Here is an 18,083-nt window from a genome sequence, read left to right as displayed (position 1 = left end):
ACTACACAGCTGTAGAGCATTACACAACTTTGTCGTGTTTATTTTGTACAGTTATACATCCATGATGGTTTTTAAAGTTACATGTTTAGGTTAAATGTCTAACTCAGGAGAAACAAGAACAACACTACTTTTCTCTTTCATTCTCTTATGTCCTTCCTCTCACTCTGTCAACTAGCACCCAGGGTCTGTGAAAATACACGTATTTCAAAGCAGAAAATGATTCCTGTACCTCAGACATATCAGCATTTGTTAGCAATTTGGGAGATATGTTTGTTCACCACTCTCCACAGATGCAGGGTGAGTTTCCAAGTTCAGAAAATGATGGAGGAGTGAGCCAAGCATGATGCCGTAGGGCTTCTTGTTCTCTGCCACCCTGAGTCCAGGCTTGATTTGAAAATAGCCCATTATGTAAAAACCAAGTAAACGTTTGGAGATTAGTACATTTAACTTTACTCTGAGTGTTTAAGCTTTTTGGCAGATGAGCCAAAGAAAGAAAGTTGAGCAGGCTAACAGGTGTCCTCAAACAACAGATCTTGTGAGAGCAACTCAACAACCTCACACTCTCTATCCTGATTTTACGGTACATTTACGCCAACTGCGGTGTCACTGTGGGGTGTGTTGAGCTTTCTTTTATGTGGTTTGTAAGGTGTATCTCTTTAAATGGTCCTCATCCCTGATTTGAGGCTGCATCCCTATTCTCTACATAATTCACTACTTTTGACCAGAGCGCTATGGGCCCTGGTCAAAAGTAGTACATGACATAGGGAATAGGGTGCCATTTGGGACACAACCCCTATCTAACAGCTTGTTCTACAACAATAGCTTGTTCTCCTATGAACCCACTATCAAGTGATGCACCTCTCAGGAAGTTGTTTGGACTAGGCAGAATGTGTATTATATACTTGTTTGGACTCCTGAATGTCCAATGATGTGCAAACCAAACCCTCAAACCAATCCCTTCAACTGTGCAAACTTGATTGAATTACTTCTCTTTTTAATCATCCTGTCATCTGCTTCTCCTACTCTGGACAACAAACAGTGTTGATCTAAGCCCTTTTACAGCTTTAATTTGTTTATTTTTAATAGGGTTATTGCTTAATTTCATGATTTGCAATATCGTCCAACACTTTGTAAAATGGCGGGCTGAGACATTTTGAGTTTTGACCCAGTTTTGCCGACAGTGAATGATGATGTTGGTGGTAGAGCCTAGCTGCCTAGGAGCAACAGAACAGGAGATGGATGTGCTCTTCTGAGAGAGGGTGCTGGTAGTGTTAGTGGAAATTATGAGGGTAGTGGTTAATATGGCTTCTTGTTTATGTCACACCCTATGACTAACACTACTCAATCAAACACCTGTTTTCACACTGTGTTTTCCACATAGAAATAACATTTCTACAACGAACATTCCCATTCAAGTCATTGTTCTGTGATGGATGGGCCCATGGCAAATAATTATATTTCTATGGTTTTCCCTTGGATAGGAGGGCTTGTCCAGCGATATCTAACTGAACACTTACTACCCTGGGGGTTAACTCGTTACTTAACTCTTGTGTTTCAGAGAAAGACCTGGATAGTTTTTTCTCCGTGGGACGATTATTTCACTCAGGTAGTATAGATTAAGGTTTAGAGATAAGCCAACCCTGCCACATATAAACCAGGCATCCATGTTGGGAGGTTTTGTAGATCTTAGGAACTCATATGCATTTTAAAAAGCCTGGCTTTCTCATAGTACTCACTTAGGTGTGCTTACATTTGATGAACAATCATCTAGAATTGAGTGCAACTGCTGTAAATAGTGTCTCTGGCATATCAGATGATAATAGTGGTCATTCACTGTATTATTGAAACTATATATTTAATTTATTGAAATCCATCACCTCCCAACATTGTAAAACATTTCCAAACTGCCACCAGTTCAATCTTCTATGGTATGTCCACATGTTGAAATGCAGTATATCTTTCAAAGACAATTATCTTCTATCTAGATGTGTTAATTTTATAGGAAAAGAATGGCTGGAAATGTACAATTTCATTCAGTGTTTCTCTTTTGGATGTGTATGTAAGACTTCACCTTTAATGTTTTAATGATTCACTGTACATTGAGAACCAGCCTTCTTTTGAATTTCCTAACCAAATGTGGATCATTCAACCTCATTAATGACCTTGACATAGGAAATGAAAACGTGCCATAGAAACCCCCATAGTCGTCCAAAATCCACCCTGCAGTGAAGAGATATATCTTTGTAAGAGCAGGACCCATGGGCTCCCCTGATTTCCAGACCCCGGAATCTAGAGCCCAGAGGTAGCTGGCTAGAGGCTTGCTGCTTTCCATCAGGAAACTGCTGCTAGAACAAATCTCACTCTCTGCCCAGCAATAATAACAAGCACCTATTTATCTCCTCCCCAACTAACCCACCACGCTTCACAACAAACATGTCAATCCCATCAGTCCTCAATGAACCTGTCACCACAGCACTCCTCACACACACACACACACACACACACACATACAACACACACTCCACCACACACTGTGGTCTAGTCTCCCACAGCCAGATGGTATTAGATCAATTTACAGCTTTATCTTCAGTGTTCTTGAAGATCTCCAACTGGCTGTCTTCTCTTTTTATTTGTGCTTCATTTCCTTTTAAGCAGCAGGGTGCACGGAGTTATTTGCTTTAGCGGGCATATAGCAGCACCATGAAAGAGCTGGATAACTTGAGTAACTAATGAGAGGCCATAGATCTGGCTACTCCACTGTCAATTTAATTGAACTCTGCCAGGCAATGTTAAAGATCTGTACTTTTTTTGTTGTTGACTGAATGTACTGTTTTGAAAGTGGGTGAACAGTGCTCTGCTGCTTTTCAAATACAAGTGTGACCTCTGTTTATTTTTGTTTTAACAGGAAATGTTGGATTCAAAACGATCATTTGTTTTCTTGTTTTAAACATGGTATTTCGAATGAAGAAAGCTGTGTTTGAGATTAAGTTGTCCTGACCTCAGTAAATCAGTTAAACTAAACCACATCATTTATCTAGACACATTTGCCAGCCAGACCATTGAGAAGAGCAAATATGATGGTTTTTTTGTGTTACTGTACCACTCCTATAAGGACATGAAGTCATGTACCAGGCCTGCAAATAAAGGGCAGAGAAGACACAGTCATTACCAGATTAAAGAACAGCTCCAGTGACCTCTGATATGATGAATATAATATAATGATTGCAGACAGACATGTTTTTATGAAGTTGAAAATGTACCCATGTCGTAAGAGATTCATGTGTCCATGTCGTAAGTAGAAATAGCTACTGCCTCATGATCCATGACGTTTCCTATGACCCAGGCTCCAACAGAAACTTACCAAAAATGTCATTTTCTCTCATTGCTTTCCGCTAGTTGTTATTTTAAGCTTCATGATACCTAAGGATCTTAGACCTTGTCTATAGATGATCCACAGCTAAATTAATATGAAAGAAAGTAAACATTGATTACTACACTTTTTGTTTTAGTTTGTATTCATCCGTTTTGCAATGTTTTGTTCCTTGTTCTCTAGCCATCAACATTATACTTAATCTCGCTCTGTCGCTCTCTTTCTCTCTTTCTCGCTCTCGCTCTAGTGTATGACAAACAGGGATTCTTGCTGAAGTTGGATGGTAATCTGTAAGTATTCCCTTAATACATTCTCTTTTCCAGTGTGTTGTGTTTTACCCCTTCACCTTGCTTTGTGTGTTTTGGCTACATGATGTTCATGTATGTTTTCGGTAGCCTCGACAGTCATCAAACTCTTAAGACTGTTACTGCTTCGGCTCCTTATCGCAAGTATTCAGAGTTATTTAACAAGATAATTATTTTTGTGTCTTTGTGTGTTTGTTAATGATTAAATCGATTAGTTATACGTACGAGCATGATACTAGCAACGTCAAGGTTGTGGGTTCCCTTCTCACAGGGGGGTCGTTCATTTCATTTCAGCAAGTCATGACACCCAGATTGCTCTGAAATCGTTTCTGTAGTTAGAAAAAAATAAGCATTCCGGAATCATTATTTTGTTGAAATATTATTTGATCTCTGAGAAGTTAAGCTAATTGATTTCACCCATATTAGCCATTTTAATTTATAGGATTCATATAATATTCATTAATTATAGTACCTAGCATCTTATTCGAACCAACCTTTTTTCTAACAATGAGTTAGACATGAGGAATCCAAAGAAGTGGTCCAGGGACTTGCATTGATTTGTGACACAGGTGCAAAAAAGTTAGCATTTGAAACAGTGGCGGACTGCCGCGCAGAAGAAATATCAGCCTGTGCAGAGAAGTACGAGATTGACTCAACTTTGTAGAGTTAACACTATCAACGTTTTGCTTTACCTTGGGAATTGTGCTCAAATCAACACAATATTAGCCACTTCAATGTAACATACCGAAACAAAACAACTATGCAAGACTTAGTATGCAAAACTAACTGCAATAGATTTTATTGTAGGCAGAGTGCATTGGAGTAGGATTCAATTGCATTGACAGGCACAACTCAGCCCGCACTCTACATAGACCGCTATGCTATAACCAGTCAGAGCTAAAGTAGGCCTATATGCAAATACTATTACCATATATGGATCTGTGCCATTCACTTTGAACTGTTCTGTGTTTACAGCATGAGCGGTCACGAGTAGACGTGCTTGTTTTGAGATCAAAGCGAGAGCTGCATATGCATGTGCACATTTGATCATATTCTTTGCTAGTTAATGAGTTATTAGCCTTGTTATAGCTAATTTCTAGTCAGGAATGTGGGAGTGGTTGCTTCCTACAAGAGCACAACATGTGTGCCTTTCTAGACATCTTTGAAAAGCAAGTCAGGTAAAGAGCTTTTTTTATGTGTTAAAAGGGCAGTGTTGTATTTTGAGACAGTCTTGAATAAGCTAAGTAGCCAATAGGCAGAGCATAGCATAATTTCTCTGGTTCTCTGTAATAATGGTATAGGAATAATAATGCATTTTATTTTGTAAAGTGGTTTCTTGCATGAAACACAACATTTTCAGTCACCTCCATGTCTGAAGGACAAGTGGATAAACAGGTTAATGTCAAGCCCGGCATGTTTTTTTCAAAAGTCTCACGGAATGTAGACCTACATTTAACGCCACACATTTGCTGCTACTGTGGGCTGAATGATAGAACAGCTGTTTCCATGTTAATGTTATGGGATGCATTTTTCTCCATTATTTTTTTATGGTAGTCCATTCTGATCAAATAGCCACGGTTAGTTACTTGGCCACTGTTTAAAACTAACTTAAAACATTTTTTGGTTAATTTCCTGCAATTCTACACGTTTTACCATGGGGTGGAGAGAAATGTTTGCAGTTTTTATTATGATATCTGACTGAGAGTGACTAACAAAATCAATGGGGGCCCACCGGTCAAAAATTTGACCATGATTACTGCAAGTTTAGATTGCTGACCGCAAGACTAACTTACAATCTAAAATATTTTAGCTGATGGCTTATTGAGTGACTTTCAGTGATGAATGGTTATCCCAATTTGAGCCCAGAGTTGACCAAAGTTACCTCACTAACTCCTCAAACCTGCTTCGTAGGATACCCCTCTGGTCCATAGACTGCTTACAGTTTTTCTGCTTAAGAAAACCAATGTAATTTGAGTTAACTCTCCCTTTAACAATGGGGGGGGGGGGATTCAGGATGTAGGACGGGACAAACCCAACAACTTCAATGACACATTTCTCTGAACAGGGGGAAAAAAACATTCAATTCAATTCACCAATTCACTGAGAATACTGTACATTACATAGGATGAAGAAACAATACTCAAGAGCCGCCGCTCCATACTACTTGTTAAATATAGAAAACTGATATTATATACACATTGTTAGTTTAGTTAGGTACTATATTTATTCAATATTATATGGATCTTATGAATTAAAATGGCCAATTTGGGTGCAATCAATTAGGTTACCGTAATTTCCGGACTATTAAGCGCACCTGAATATAAGCCGCACCCACTGAATTAAAAAAAATATATTATTTTGAACATAAATAAGCCGCACATGTCTATAAGCCGCAGGTGCCTACCGGTACATTGAAACAAATGAACTTTACACAGGCTTTAACGAAACACGGCTTGTAACAAAAATAAATAGGCTTTAACGAAACACGGCTTGTAACAAAAATAAATAGGCTTTAACGAAACACGGCTTGTAACAAAAAATAAAAAATTAGCAGTAAGCTTTAGTTGTCTTTTTTGCACTGAGTCAATTCCTCACACTGCTGTTTCCAACGTCTTATCATCTACTCATTAAGACCAAGTTCCCGTGCAGCAGCTCTATTTCCTTTTCCAACAGCCGGATCAATCGCCTTCAACTTGAAAGCTGCATCATATGCATTTCTCCGTGTCTTTGCCACGATGAGGGTGACAAAATGACTACCGTAATCAGAATGATGGGAAGTTTGAGAGCGCTCGATTTAATCTAAACAGTAAACAAAAAAGTTGTTTGACCTTAACCCGTTCGGCAATTTCATTGGTCTAATGAAAGCTTCATGCCGGCAAAAAACGGACCACGTCACAGAATGTGTTTTTTTGGAGAGAAAAAATGTGAAAGCGGGAAAAATCCATATATTAGCCGCGTCATTGTTTAAGCCGCGAGGTTCAAAGCGTGGGAAAAAAGTTGCGGCTTATAGTCCGGAATTTACGCTAATTAAATTATATTTCAACAAAATAATGTTGCAGGAATGCTAATCTTATCTGTTTCCAACAACATAAACTATTTCAGAACAATCTGAGATGGTGGAACGACCCAGGGATCACATTCATAAAATGCATGCACTCAAACGTGTCTGCTAAGTGGAATAGATTAGTATTACAATGCTATGGTGTTGTGCCCTACTTTTCCCCAACTGATGTAGTTCCTCTGGCTTGTCTGTTTATTAGACTAAGCTATGGACTGAACAGGTTATTCGCGATGAGGTTAAAAGCTGCTGTTCAGAGCAGTAATTAATATCAATGTGTGTGGTTTTCAGAATATGGGCCTGGCGCTCTGGGTGCGTCCCAAATGGCACCCTATGCCCTTCATAATGTCTACTTTTGACAAGGGCCTATAGGGCTCTGGTCACAAGTAGTGCACTATGAAGGGAATAGGTTTGCCATTTGGGACACAGACTGTCTGTGAGGTCAACTGTTTTCTCTTTACTTAATTGATCTGTCGACAGCTGGTGCCCTCACCAACGACCAGCCACACCTCGACTAGAAACCATTTTCCTAATAATTTTAGGGGCCTCTTGGGGATATATTTAGCTTGCTGGAAACAGAGGGATACTGTAATTCCTGGGGCACTTCCTGATTTAGTTCCTCGTTTTAGATTTGGTTCATTAAGAAATGATAGCAGCCATGACGGAATTCAAACGTGAGTTGGTTTAGGGGTGTGGTTTGATGTGGATGTCGTGTGTTTGTAGGTGGTAAGAGTTAAACAAATGATTTAGCCAATTAGCTTCTTTGGATAAACTCATTCCAAGGCTTGAATTGCTGGTGCATAGAGCCTGGTAACACTGAGGGACTGTTTGGAATTCAGGGGTTGTGGATTTACTGAGTGACATGCTAATCAATTTAAATTCTGTTAAGAGGCGCGCGGCTCTAAATCGAGGCGGGAGAGGGTTGTCACTAATTAACAGAACCACAAAGTCATAAACCTTGCCTATTTCTAAAATGCCTCTTCTTAAGATCTGATTTTAAAGCTAACACTAACCACACTGCTAACCTTATGCCTAACCCTAACCTTAAATTATGACCAAAAAGCACATTTTTGTAGTCCATTTTTACTTTGTGGCTGTGGAAGCTAGTGGAAAACAAGATGTTCTATCACATGAACCATATTATTTTGGGGAAGCACAATTGAGTTGGGCATATAAAGTTTATATGTAAAAACTATTTCTAAGATGCATACTTTCAGATTTTCAAACTCACTTCCTTAAATCACTTGCGCTGCATGAACTTTGAATCCACAATGTAGGGGGGAGGTTCTAAGGGTTGCACTAGATGGTGATGAACAGAGATTAGCCAATTAAAACCGGCGGCTGTTTGACGCTCCTGCCATAAGTGCTCATTTGAGTGGATGAAAATAGACTAAGTCGAGGAGTGAAGTTGGGGGAGGTGCATCTGACAGCCAAGTCTGACACTGGTCTGGTTTCTAACAACAAGGCTAAGTGCAACATGGCAGCGTTGCCATTCTTTACAAAAGGTTGTTCTCCAGCCACCATATCACACACTTAAACTGAGAATGTATGTGTGTACATTGTATAATAAATTGGTGAAAGAGAACCTAAAATATCACATTCATTTGTACATTTCTATTGTATACATGAATTGTGGCAAAGTTGGTTCCTGTTTCAGTCACGTCTTTGGTCACGTTCGCGTGGGTCAAACAAAAGCACCCTAATGATTGGTTGACAAAAGAGCCTCCCACAGTGCAGCCACAATGACTGCAGGATAAAGTTGGTGAAGAGCCTGACAACTGCAGAGTCGGAACTTGTATCCCCATAATGCAACACACAGCAACGATGGTCACCAACTTGACAAAAGGGATCTGCTCGGAAAGCACCCATAGCCTCCCATTCAAGTTCCATTCTGAGCCGCTGTAAAACCAGATGTGCAACTTGTTACGCTCCCCAGCAAGAAAACCAAAAATGATGCCCAAACACAAGGGGGAACTAACGGTCACTGACCAACAACCAAAACAGGTAGGGTTTTTGGAGGCCTTCTGATAGACACTCATGGGGTTGTCTACTGAAAGTTGACTAGCAACAACTGGAACCGAAAAGACCCCCACCATGAGCATCCAGTAAAATTGCCCAAAAAGAGGCAAACAAAATAAAATCCCACACCAAACTTAGACAGGAAGCAATCAAAAAAGTTGGAGCAAAACAAAGTTAGACAAAGAAACGTTTTTCTAGAAATCAAATAGGGAGCGCTAACTTAAGGTCTCTCAAAACAACTGGAGCTCTGAGCTAGCCACTTTCAAATAGCATTTGGGCCGGCACAGGTGAAACACCTAATGACCAACCTCAAAACATAAATGGAAAAACCTAAACCTGTAACATCTTCCCCCTTGTTTTTCTTGGACAAGTTTGCTCACCACAAACAGAAAACAACTTCCATTGCACAACACAACCAACTTAAATACTTCGCTACTTAAATGCGTTGCCTTCTCCAATATAAAAATGGCGTATACTGGCTGTCAACAATTAAAAACAAGACAAAACACCTGTTTTATTTATTCTTAAATGTGTGTGTGTGTGTATATATATATAATATGCTCTGTTTTTTTTTTTGTATTTCACAATTTTTTCTTTTTTGTACCCCTGTTTTTTGTTTCTTCTTTCTATAGTTTTGAAAAACTCACGTAAGCTTGTAATACTCTCGGCCCCTTTGGAACGAGCCCAAAGAAAACAAATCTCAAATACGGGAAAAACGTGTACTCAAAATAAATTGTGAGCCAGGGCAACACACTGGCTAAACACAAAACTCATCGACTGCCCACCCTTGAAAGACAATCAGCAACCAGGTTGTCCTTACCATGGGCATGTCTAATTTCAAGGGGAAACTCCTGCAATATCCGTAGTAACTTTTATCTAGTGATTTTCCTTAGTGGAATGGCCACAGGGAAATGAGTGGCAGCACACATTATGGTCAAGAGAAACTGGTTACCACTCTTTGCTTTGGGCAAAAAAACAACACAATCCACCAGAACCCTGCTTGAAAGGTTCGTAAAAAGCAGGATTAATTACCAGAAGAAATTACGCAAGATACGGTCATACCTCTTTTTGACCCCAATATGGCCTGCCACGCTACCATCATGAGCCAACCTCAGTATCTCTTGTCAAACAGCAACTGGAACAGCAATTTGAGATACACTGGGCCAATCGTCTTGCCCAGAAGTGGTGCGAGAATGCTATTTCATTTACATTTACATTTACGTCATTTAGCAGACGCTCTTATCCAGAGCGACTTACAAATTGGTGCATTCACCTTATGATATCCAGTGGAACAACCACTTTACAATAGTACATCTATATATTTTTTTTGGGGGGGGGGGGGTTAGAAGGATTACTTTATCCTATCCTAGGTATTCCTTAAAGAGGTGGGGTTTCAGGTGTCTCCAGAAGGTGGTGATTGACTCCGCTGTCCTGGCGTCGTGAGGGAGCTTGTTCCACCATTGGGGTGCCAGAGCAGCGAACAGTTTTGACTGGGCTGAGCGGGAACTGTGCCTCCGCAGAGGTAGGGAGGCAAGCAGGCCAGAGGTGGATGAATGCAGTGCCCTTCTTTGGGTGTAGGGACTGATCAGAGCCTGAAGGTACGGAGGTGCCGTTCCCCTCACAGCTCCGTAGGCAAGCACCATGGTCTTGTAGCAGATGTGAGCTTCAACTGGAAGCCAGTGGAGTGTGCGGAGGAGTGGGGTGACGTGAGAGAACTTGGGAAGGTTGAACACCAGACGGGCTGCGGCGTTCTGGATGAGTTGGATGATTTCCTCATGAGAACACCATCTCTGTCGAAGTAACCCACACAAACTTCATGAAACTCCTCCTCTGGATGTATCTCAGCAAAAAGAGGGGCGAGGGAAACATCTTTACTCTGTTCTGCAATCAGCTGCTTCAAGTGTCAACTGTAGGGACCCTCTCTTCCTTCAGCGGTCCTAGAAGAAACTTGCTCACCTTTGGGGTTTTCAAAGGAGAGGTCAACTCAGGAGGTTTAGCAAAATCGGGATCACCCATAAATGTCTCGGACAGATCGACCAGGGTGGGATCGCTCCTCAACACTAGACACACTTTTCTGAAAACCCATCAGGTTTCTCTACTCTGGGTTCCTTACAAATGACAGGATTTGGAACGACCATCCCTCCAGCCAAATTGTTTCCCAAAATGAATGAGACCCCCTTCACCGGTAGGCTAGGCCTCACTCCAATGATAACGTAACTTGTTCAGACTTGAGTTCAGACTTGAGTTCCATATTATACAAAGGAACTTCCATGCAACCCATCTCCATGTCTTGTACTAACACACTGTAACCAGTTGCTGAAGTGTCAGACAAAGGCAAAACACCCTCCAAAATGAAGGCCTGGGATGCCCCAATATCTCGCAGTATCTTCACCAGCTGATTAAAAGCATCGCCACTCTGTAGAGATATGAGCCCTGCGGTACAGGCAGCCGGTGAAGATTCTGCGAAACACTGGAGCATCCCAGTCCTTCATTTTGGAGGTACAATCCAGCTGCGCCCTACATGCTAATGTGCTATACGTGCAAAAGTCCAATCTCAAAACAAATATGTAAAAAACAAAACCTGTAACAAGCTGCGCTCTGAATTGATGATTACTTGGGTACTGCCAGCTGTGGGCATGTTGGCAGGATCCAAATAAACCCAACCCAAGGAAAACTGTTACCATACCCTTCATTCCGTGACATTCATCATCTCGCAAATCTCAGTTTTGAATGAGACTGACTTTATGACCAAAATAACACATTGTTGTCAATTTTGACACTAGAATAAATGTTTGATGCCTCATAGGTCCTTTTCAAAACAAGAAGTTGCTTTTTAGGGGCAGTCGTGTTTCCAAATTTAGGAAATGTATTTACAGTACCAGTCAAAAGTTTGGACACACCTACTCATTCAAGGGTTTTTCTTTACTTTTACAACTTTATACATTGTAGAATAATAGTGAAGACATCAAACCTATCAAATAACACATATGGAATCATGTATTAATCAAAAAAGTGTTAAACAAATCAAAATATATTTATACACTGCTCAAAAAAATAAAGGGAACACTTAAACAACACATCCTAGATCTGAATGAAAGAAATAATCTTATTAAATACTTTTTTCTTTACATAGTTGAATTTGCTGACAACAAAATCACACAAAAATAATCAATGGAAATCCAATTTATCAACCCATGGAGGTCTGGATTTGGAGTCACACTCAAAATTAAAGTGGAAAACCACACTACAGGCTGATCCAACTTTGATGTAATGTCCTTAAAACAAGTCAAAATGAGGCTCAGTAGTGTGTGTGGCCTCCACGTGCCTGTATGACCTCCGTACAACGCCTGGGCATGCTCCTGATGAGGTGGCGGATGGTCTCCTGAGGGATCTCCTCCCAGACCTGGACTAAAGCATCCGCCAACTCCTGGACAGTCTGTGGTGCAACGTGGCGTTGGTGGATGGAGCGAGACATGATGTCCCAGATGTGCTCAATTGGATTCAGGTCTGGGGAACGGGCGGGTCAGTCCATAGCATCAATGCCTTCCTCTTGCAGGAACTGCTGACACACTCCAGCCACATGAGGTCTAGCATTGTCTTGCATTAGGATGAACCCAGGGCCAACCGCACCAGCATATGGTCTCACAAGGGGTCTGAGGATCTCATCTCGGTACCTAATGGCAGTCAGGCTACCTCTGGCGAACACATGGAGGGCTGTGTGGCCCCCCAAAGAAATGTCACCCCTCACCATGACTGACCCACCGCCAAACCGGACATGCTGGAGGATGTTGCAGGCAGCAGAACGTTCTCCACGGCGTCTCCAGACTCTGTCACGTCTGTCACGTGCTCAGTGTGAACCTGCTTTCATCTGTGAAGAGCACAGGGCGCCAGTGGCGAATTTGCCAATCTTGGTGTTCTCTGGCAAATGCCAAACGTCCTGCACGGTGTTGGGCTGTAAGCACAACCCCCACCTGTGGACGTCGGGCCCTCATACCACCCTCATGGAGTCTGTTTCTGACCATTTGAGCAGACACATGCACATTTGTGGCCTGCTGGAGGTCATTTTGCAGGGCTCTGGCAGTGCTCCTCCTGCTCCTCCTTGCACAAAGGCGGAGGTAGCGGTCCTGCTGCTGGGTTGTTACCCTCCTACGGCCTCCTCCACGTCTCCTGATGTACTGGCCTGTCTCCTGGTAGCGCCTCCATGCTCTGGACACTACGCTGACAGACACAGCAAACCTTCTTGCCACAGCTCGCATTGATGTGCCATCCTGGATGAGCTGCACTACCTGAGCCACTTGTGTGGGTTGTAGACTCTGTCTCATGCTACCACTAGAGTGAAAGCACCGCCAGCATTCAAAAGTGATCAAAACATCAGCCAGGAAGCATAAGAACTGAGAAGTGGTCTGTGGTCACCACCTGCTGAACCACTCCTTTATTGGGGGTGTCTTGCTTATTGCCTATAATTTCCACCTGTTGTCTATTCCATTTGCACAACAGCATGTGACATTTATTGTCAATCAGTGTTGCTTCCTAAGTGGACAGTTTGATTTCACAGAAGTGTGATTTACTTGGAGTTACATTGTGTTGTTTAAGTGTTCCCTTTATTTTTTTGAGCAGTATATTTCAGATTCTTCAAAGTGGCCACCCTTTGCCTTGACGACAGCTTTGCACACTCTTGGCATTCTCTCAACCAGTTCCACCTGGAATGCTTTTCCAACAGTCTTGAAGGATTTCCCACATATGCTGAGCACTTGTTGGCTGCTTTTCCTTCACTCTGCGGTCCAACTCATCCCAAATCATCTCAGTTGGGTTGAGGTTGGGTGATTGTGGATGCCAGGGCATCTTATGCAGCACTCCATCACTCTCCTTCTTGGTCAAATAGCCCTTATGCAGCCTGGAGTTTTTTTGGGGGGTCATTGTTCTGTTGAAATACAAATGATAGTCCCACTAAGCACAAAACAGATGGGATGGAGTATCGCTTGCAGAATGCTGTGGTAGCCATGCTGGTTAAGTGTGCTTTGAATTCTAAAATTGTGTGTGTGTGTGTGTGTGTGTGTGTGTGTGTGTGTGTGTGTGTGTGTGTGTGTGTGTGTGTGTGTGTGTGTGTGTGTGTGTGTGTGTGTGTGTGTGTGTGTGTGTGTGTGTGTGTGTGTGTATTATTATATATAAATATATATATGTGTGTATTTCAACTTATTAGCTAGGGTTTGTGCAGATTACCAAGTAATGATGATTCAATTAAATGACATGTAATTTTATCAAATCGATTACCTAACGTTTAATTGATTACGTGATTGAATTAAACCATGCAACAATTAATCCATTAATATCCTGGGGCACCACGGAAGCATTGATTTATATAGAGCGGTTATCTCCCGAATCCACTCTCTTAAAGGTCTGAAGATATTTTATATCAATAGCAGTCAATTATTAATTGTCACCTCAATCGGTCTCATTCTGATTGTCATAAGTACTTGGTAATCTGCACAAACCCTAGCTAATAAGTTGAATCAGCAATACACAAATTGACTTAATTATATATTTACTATATACCTAAATATTCACACAGAATGACATATATACACAGGATAGATCATACATCGATTACTAATCATGTCATGTAAAGCCCCTAGTGGGCTAACCCGATATGATGGCTGGTTAGACAAAGGAAGGGGGTTGGATTTGAATGAAAGAGTGGGAAGACTGAGGGACAAAGGGATTGAATCTCTATCGGTCCTTGAGAAGCTATGCTACAGTAAATACAGAATCTTATGCATTCTAATAACCACCCATTCGGAAGAGGAAAATGCAAGATATATATATTTACTCTGAGCTGCGCTTCGATAGATGAGTCAAAGATGGAAGACTGGTTTATCCAGCAGAGATCGCCATTGTTCTTTGAATAATCTTTCTTGTCGTAGTGTTGTAGCGCTGATACGTTAAAGTACCCTTTCGTTGTTCTGAGATTGTCTATCCTTTCCTAGGCCACGTACGTTTACAGCTGCAGCTGATAACTCGACGTCTAGGAGGTATCACTTCTTCTTTTGTGAATAATTGTTCAAAGTTCATACCAAGTTGCCATAATCAGCTCGTGCTGTATTCTGGCTGGACTAGTCGAAATTCACCATTCCAGCGTGGTGATCGTCACCTCCACGTTAAAATTTGCCCTTTTAAACGTTAGGACAGCAGTCCTAACATTTCTGGAACTAAATGTTAATTTCGTTAGGTTGTAGTTGAAATTAGCCCTTTTAAACGTATGGACACCAGTCCTCACATCATCGGGAACTAAGGTTGTCTTCCGTCAACGGAATTTTGTAGTGGGGGAGAGAAGGGCGTGTTTCATAGTTCTCAACCAATGTCTGTTCACTTGGGCGTGACCACTGAGTAGTCCTACGTTTTACTATGAAACAATTCTCTTATTTAGGAGGCTAAAATTACATTTAATCTTTTCACAAATAGTTTCATATTTGTACATTTCAATTACACAACAATTCCATGTGAATCTGTTAACTACAATGTGTAGACTTTCCTAGATAAAATTTATGCTGTCCTATCATCAGATATAATGTCCCAGACAACAACTGATCTGACATCATATTCTTTAAGTACCAACGGACACTTTCAACTGGTTGAGAAAGGGAAATATTGTTTCATTCCCCAACCTTTTGATGGTACCATACTTTCTCTGTGGTAACACAGGGCTTTCCAAGAGTCCATTATGTAGAGTGGAGAGAAAAGGGGGAAAGGTATTTATGGGGGTGGGTCATAAACCTCACCCAACAGGGCAACGTCATGACAATACAGTAGCAAAAAAAAGTATGTGAACCCTTTGGAATTACCTGGATTTCTGCATAAATTGGTCATCTGATCTTCATCTAAGTCACAACAATAGACAAACATAGTGTGCTTAAACAAATCACAGTGTGCTTAAACAAATATTTTCTATATTTTCTATATTGAATACATAATTTAAACATTCACAGTGTAGGTTGGGAAAAGTATGTGAATCCCTAGGCTAATAACTTCTCCGAAAGCTAATTTGAGTCAGGAGTCAGCTAAACTGGAGTCCAATCAAGGAGACGAGATTGGAGATGTTTGTTAGAGCTGCCTTGCCCTATAAAAAACACTCACAAAATGTGAGTTTGCTATTCACAAGAAGCATTGCCTGATGTGATCCATGCCTCAAAACAGAAGAGATCTCAGAAGACCTACAATTAAGAATTTTTGACTTGCATAAAGCTGGAAAGTGTTACAAAATTATCCCTAAAATCCTTGATGTTCATCAGTCCACGGTAAGACAAATTGTCTATAAATTGAGAAAGTTCAGCACTGTTGCTACTCTCCCTAGGTGTGGCCATCCTGCAAAGATGACTGCAAGAGCACAGCTCAGAATGCTCAATGAGGTTAAGAAGAATCCTAGAGTGTCAGCTAAAGACTTACAGAAATCTCTGGAACATGCTAACATCTCTGGTGATGAGTCTACAATACGTAAACACTAAACCAGAATGGTGTTCATGGGAGGACACCACGGAAGAAGCCACTGCTGTCCAAAAAAACATTGCTGCACGTCTGAAGTTTGCAAAAGTGCACCTGTTCCACAGCGCTACTGGCAAAATATTCTGTGGACAGATGAAACTACAGTTGAGTTTTTTGGAAGGAACACACAACACTATGTGTGGAGAAAAAAAAGGCACAGCACACCAACATCAAAACCTCATCCCAACTGTATAGTATGGTGGAGGGAGCATCATGGTTTGGGGTTGCTTTGCTGCCTCAGGGCCTGGACAGCTTGCTATCATCTACGGAAAAATGAATTCCCAAGTTTATCAAGACATTTTTAAGGAGAATGTTAGGCTACCTATCCGCCAATGGAAGCTCAACAGAAGTTGGGTGATGTAACAGGACAATGACCCAATCAAGTTTCAGATTCATATAATACACATTTTTCTGAGGAAAATAGAGATTTTCTCAATTCAATTTGAAGGTTTTGAAAATTACGTAAAAAATGTATGTTTTTACTATTTTAATTTGATATGCAAATAAAATGTCAACAATTCATCTTTAATGGAAGTTTAATCAAAATGATCACTACTGTGCGTGATTCATCCTTTATCACTGAATCATTGGATAGAGAGAGGTGAGAGTTAAATAAACGACATCGCGGAGAGGCTGCCCTCCCTTTTCGGTGAAAAGATTTTCTGAGTTTTTACCAGTTAGCCCCTTACTATAGCTGCTACACTACAGCTGCTCCAGTCAGAACGGTTTTCGGGTATGTGAGGCTTAACATTTTTAGGAGGGTATAATGCTCTTATGCATTATTAAAGAAATGAAAATCTATGTTTACAGTATAATTTGAGGATCTTTACAGTAGAGCCATCAAATTTTCATCAAAATGTATTCTTTGCAATCTTATTAGGGATTCAAAGGTTCAATGATCTGGTTGTTTGTTCTTAACAGTTACGCTTATACAGTGTACTCCTGGTTCTTTTTTAAGGCTTATGCAGCTTTTTAGGCTTTTAGATTCTCAGTGTTTTCAAGTTTTAAGGCACTGCATCTCAGTGCTAGAGGTGTCACTACAGACCCTGGTTCAATTCCAGGCTGTATCACAACCGTCCGGGTTTGGGAGTCCCATAGAGCGACGCACAATTGGCCCAGCATCGTCTGGGTTAGGGTTTGGCTGGGGTAGGCCGTCATTGTAGATAACTGACTTGCCTAGTTAAATCAAGGTTAAATAAATAAAAGAAGGTCCTGTCACACAAATTTCCTGGATTGCAAAGGTCCAGATGGATATTGTCATTTATCGGCGTAGTAACAAACCTCCACCTCGCAAACCATGCGACCCCAAACTGTTCACACCCCTCTTGTTAGTGGAGAGAACATTTTGTCATTTTAATGCGAAATTCCTGCAATTCTACACATTTTTCCATGTCTAATTTGTGTTTATATGACACCAGGGGTTGAAGCCCGACCAAGTTCCCCAAATAAAAAATGTAATAAACAATTGTAGTCGGGACCCACAGTCCATATTGACCCCGTTCTGGGTTCATATCCGGACCACAGTCCGCCAATTGAGTATGGGGGGGTATACACTGTCCAACGAAATGCTTACTTGCATGTTCTTAATTGACAATGCAACAACAATAAGAAATAATAAAAGATAAGAATATGAGCATGAAGTAAATGGCCTTTCCTCTAGCTTAGCAGTTAAGAGCGTTGGGCCAGTAACTGAAAAGTTATTGGTTCAAATCCCAGAGCTGGCAAGGTGCAAAAATCTGCCGTTCTGCCCTTGAGCAAGACAGTTAACCCCCAACAACTGCTCCCCATGCGCTGA

At 41.1% G+C, this 18,083-nt stretch overlaps 1 protein-coding gene across 10 annotated transcripts in view; it reads left to right on the top strand.

The window, feature by feature from the left end:
* The window catches only part of LOC106584184 (CMP-N-acetylneuraminate-beta-1,4-galactoside alpha-2,3-sialyltransferase), a 100,335-nt gene that overhangs the window by 15,645 nt on the left and 66,607 nt on the right, over positions 1-18,083 (top strand). For 5 of the 10 annotated variants that reach the window (XR_006761462.1, XM_014169168.2, XM_045705914.1 and 2 more), the window contains exons 3-4: positions 1,559-1,606; positions 3,618-3,660. The exons of 2 other annotated variants lie outside the window; for them this stretch is intronic. Coding sequence is in view for 7 of the 8 variants with exons in the window: in XM_014169168.2 (XP_014024643.1) it covers positions 1,559-1,606; positions 3,618-3,660 (91 nt within the window). In the remaining variant the exon portion in view is untranslated. The remainder of the gene's footprint in view (positions 1-1,558; positions 1,607-3,617; positions 3,661-18,083) is intronic. 3 more of the 10 variants (XM_014169171.2, XM_045705917.1, XM_045705916.1) reach the window with 1 other exon arrangement.

Source organism: Salmo salar, chromosome ssa23, assembly GCF_905237065.1.
Source record: "Salmo salar chromosome ssa23, Ssal_v3.1, whole genome shotgun sequence".
Classification (NCBI taxonomy): Eukaryota; Metazoa; Chordata; class Actinopteri; order Salmoniformes; family Salmonidae; genus Salmo; species Salmo salar.
Note: the sequence above shows the minus strand (reverse complement) of the source record. Positions and strands in the feature narration are given on the sequence as shown.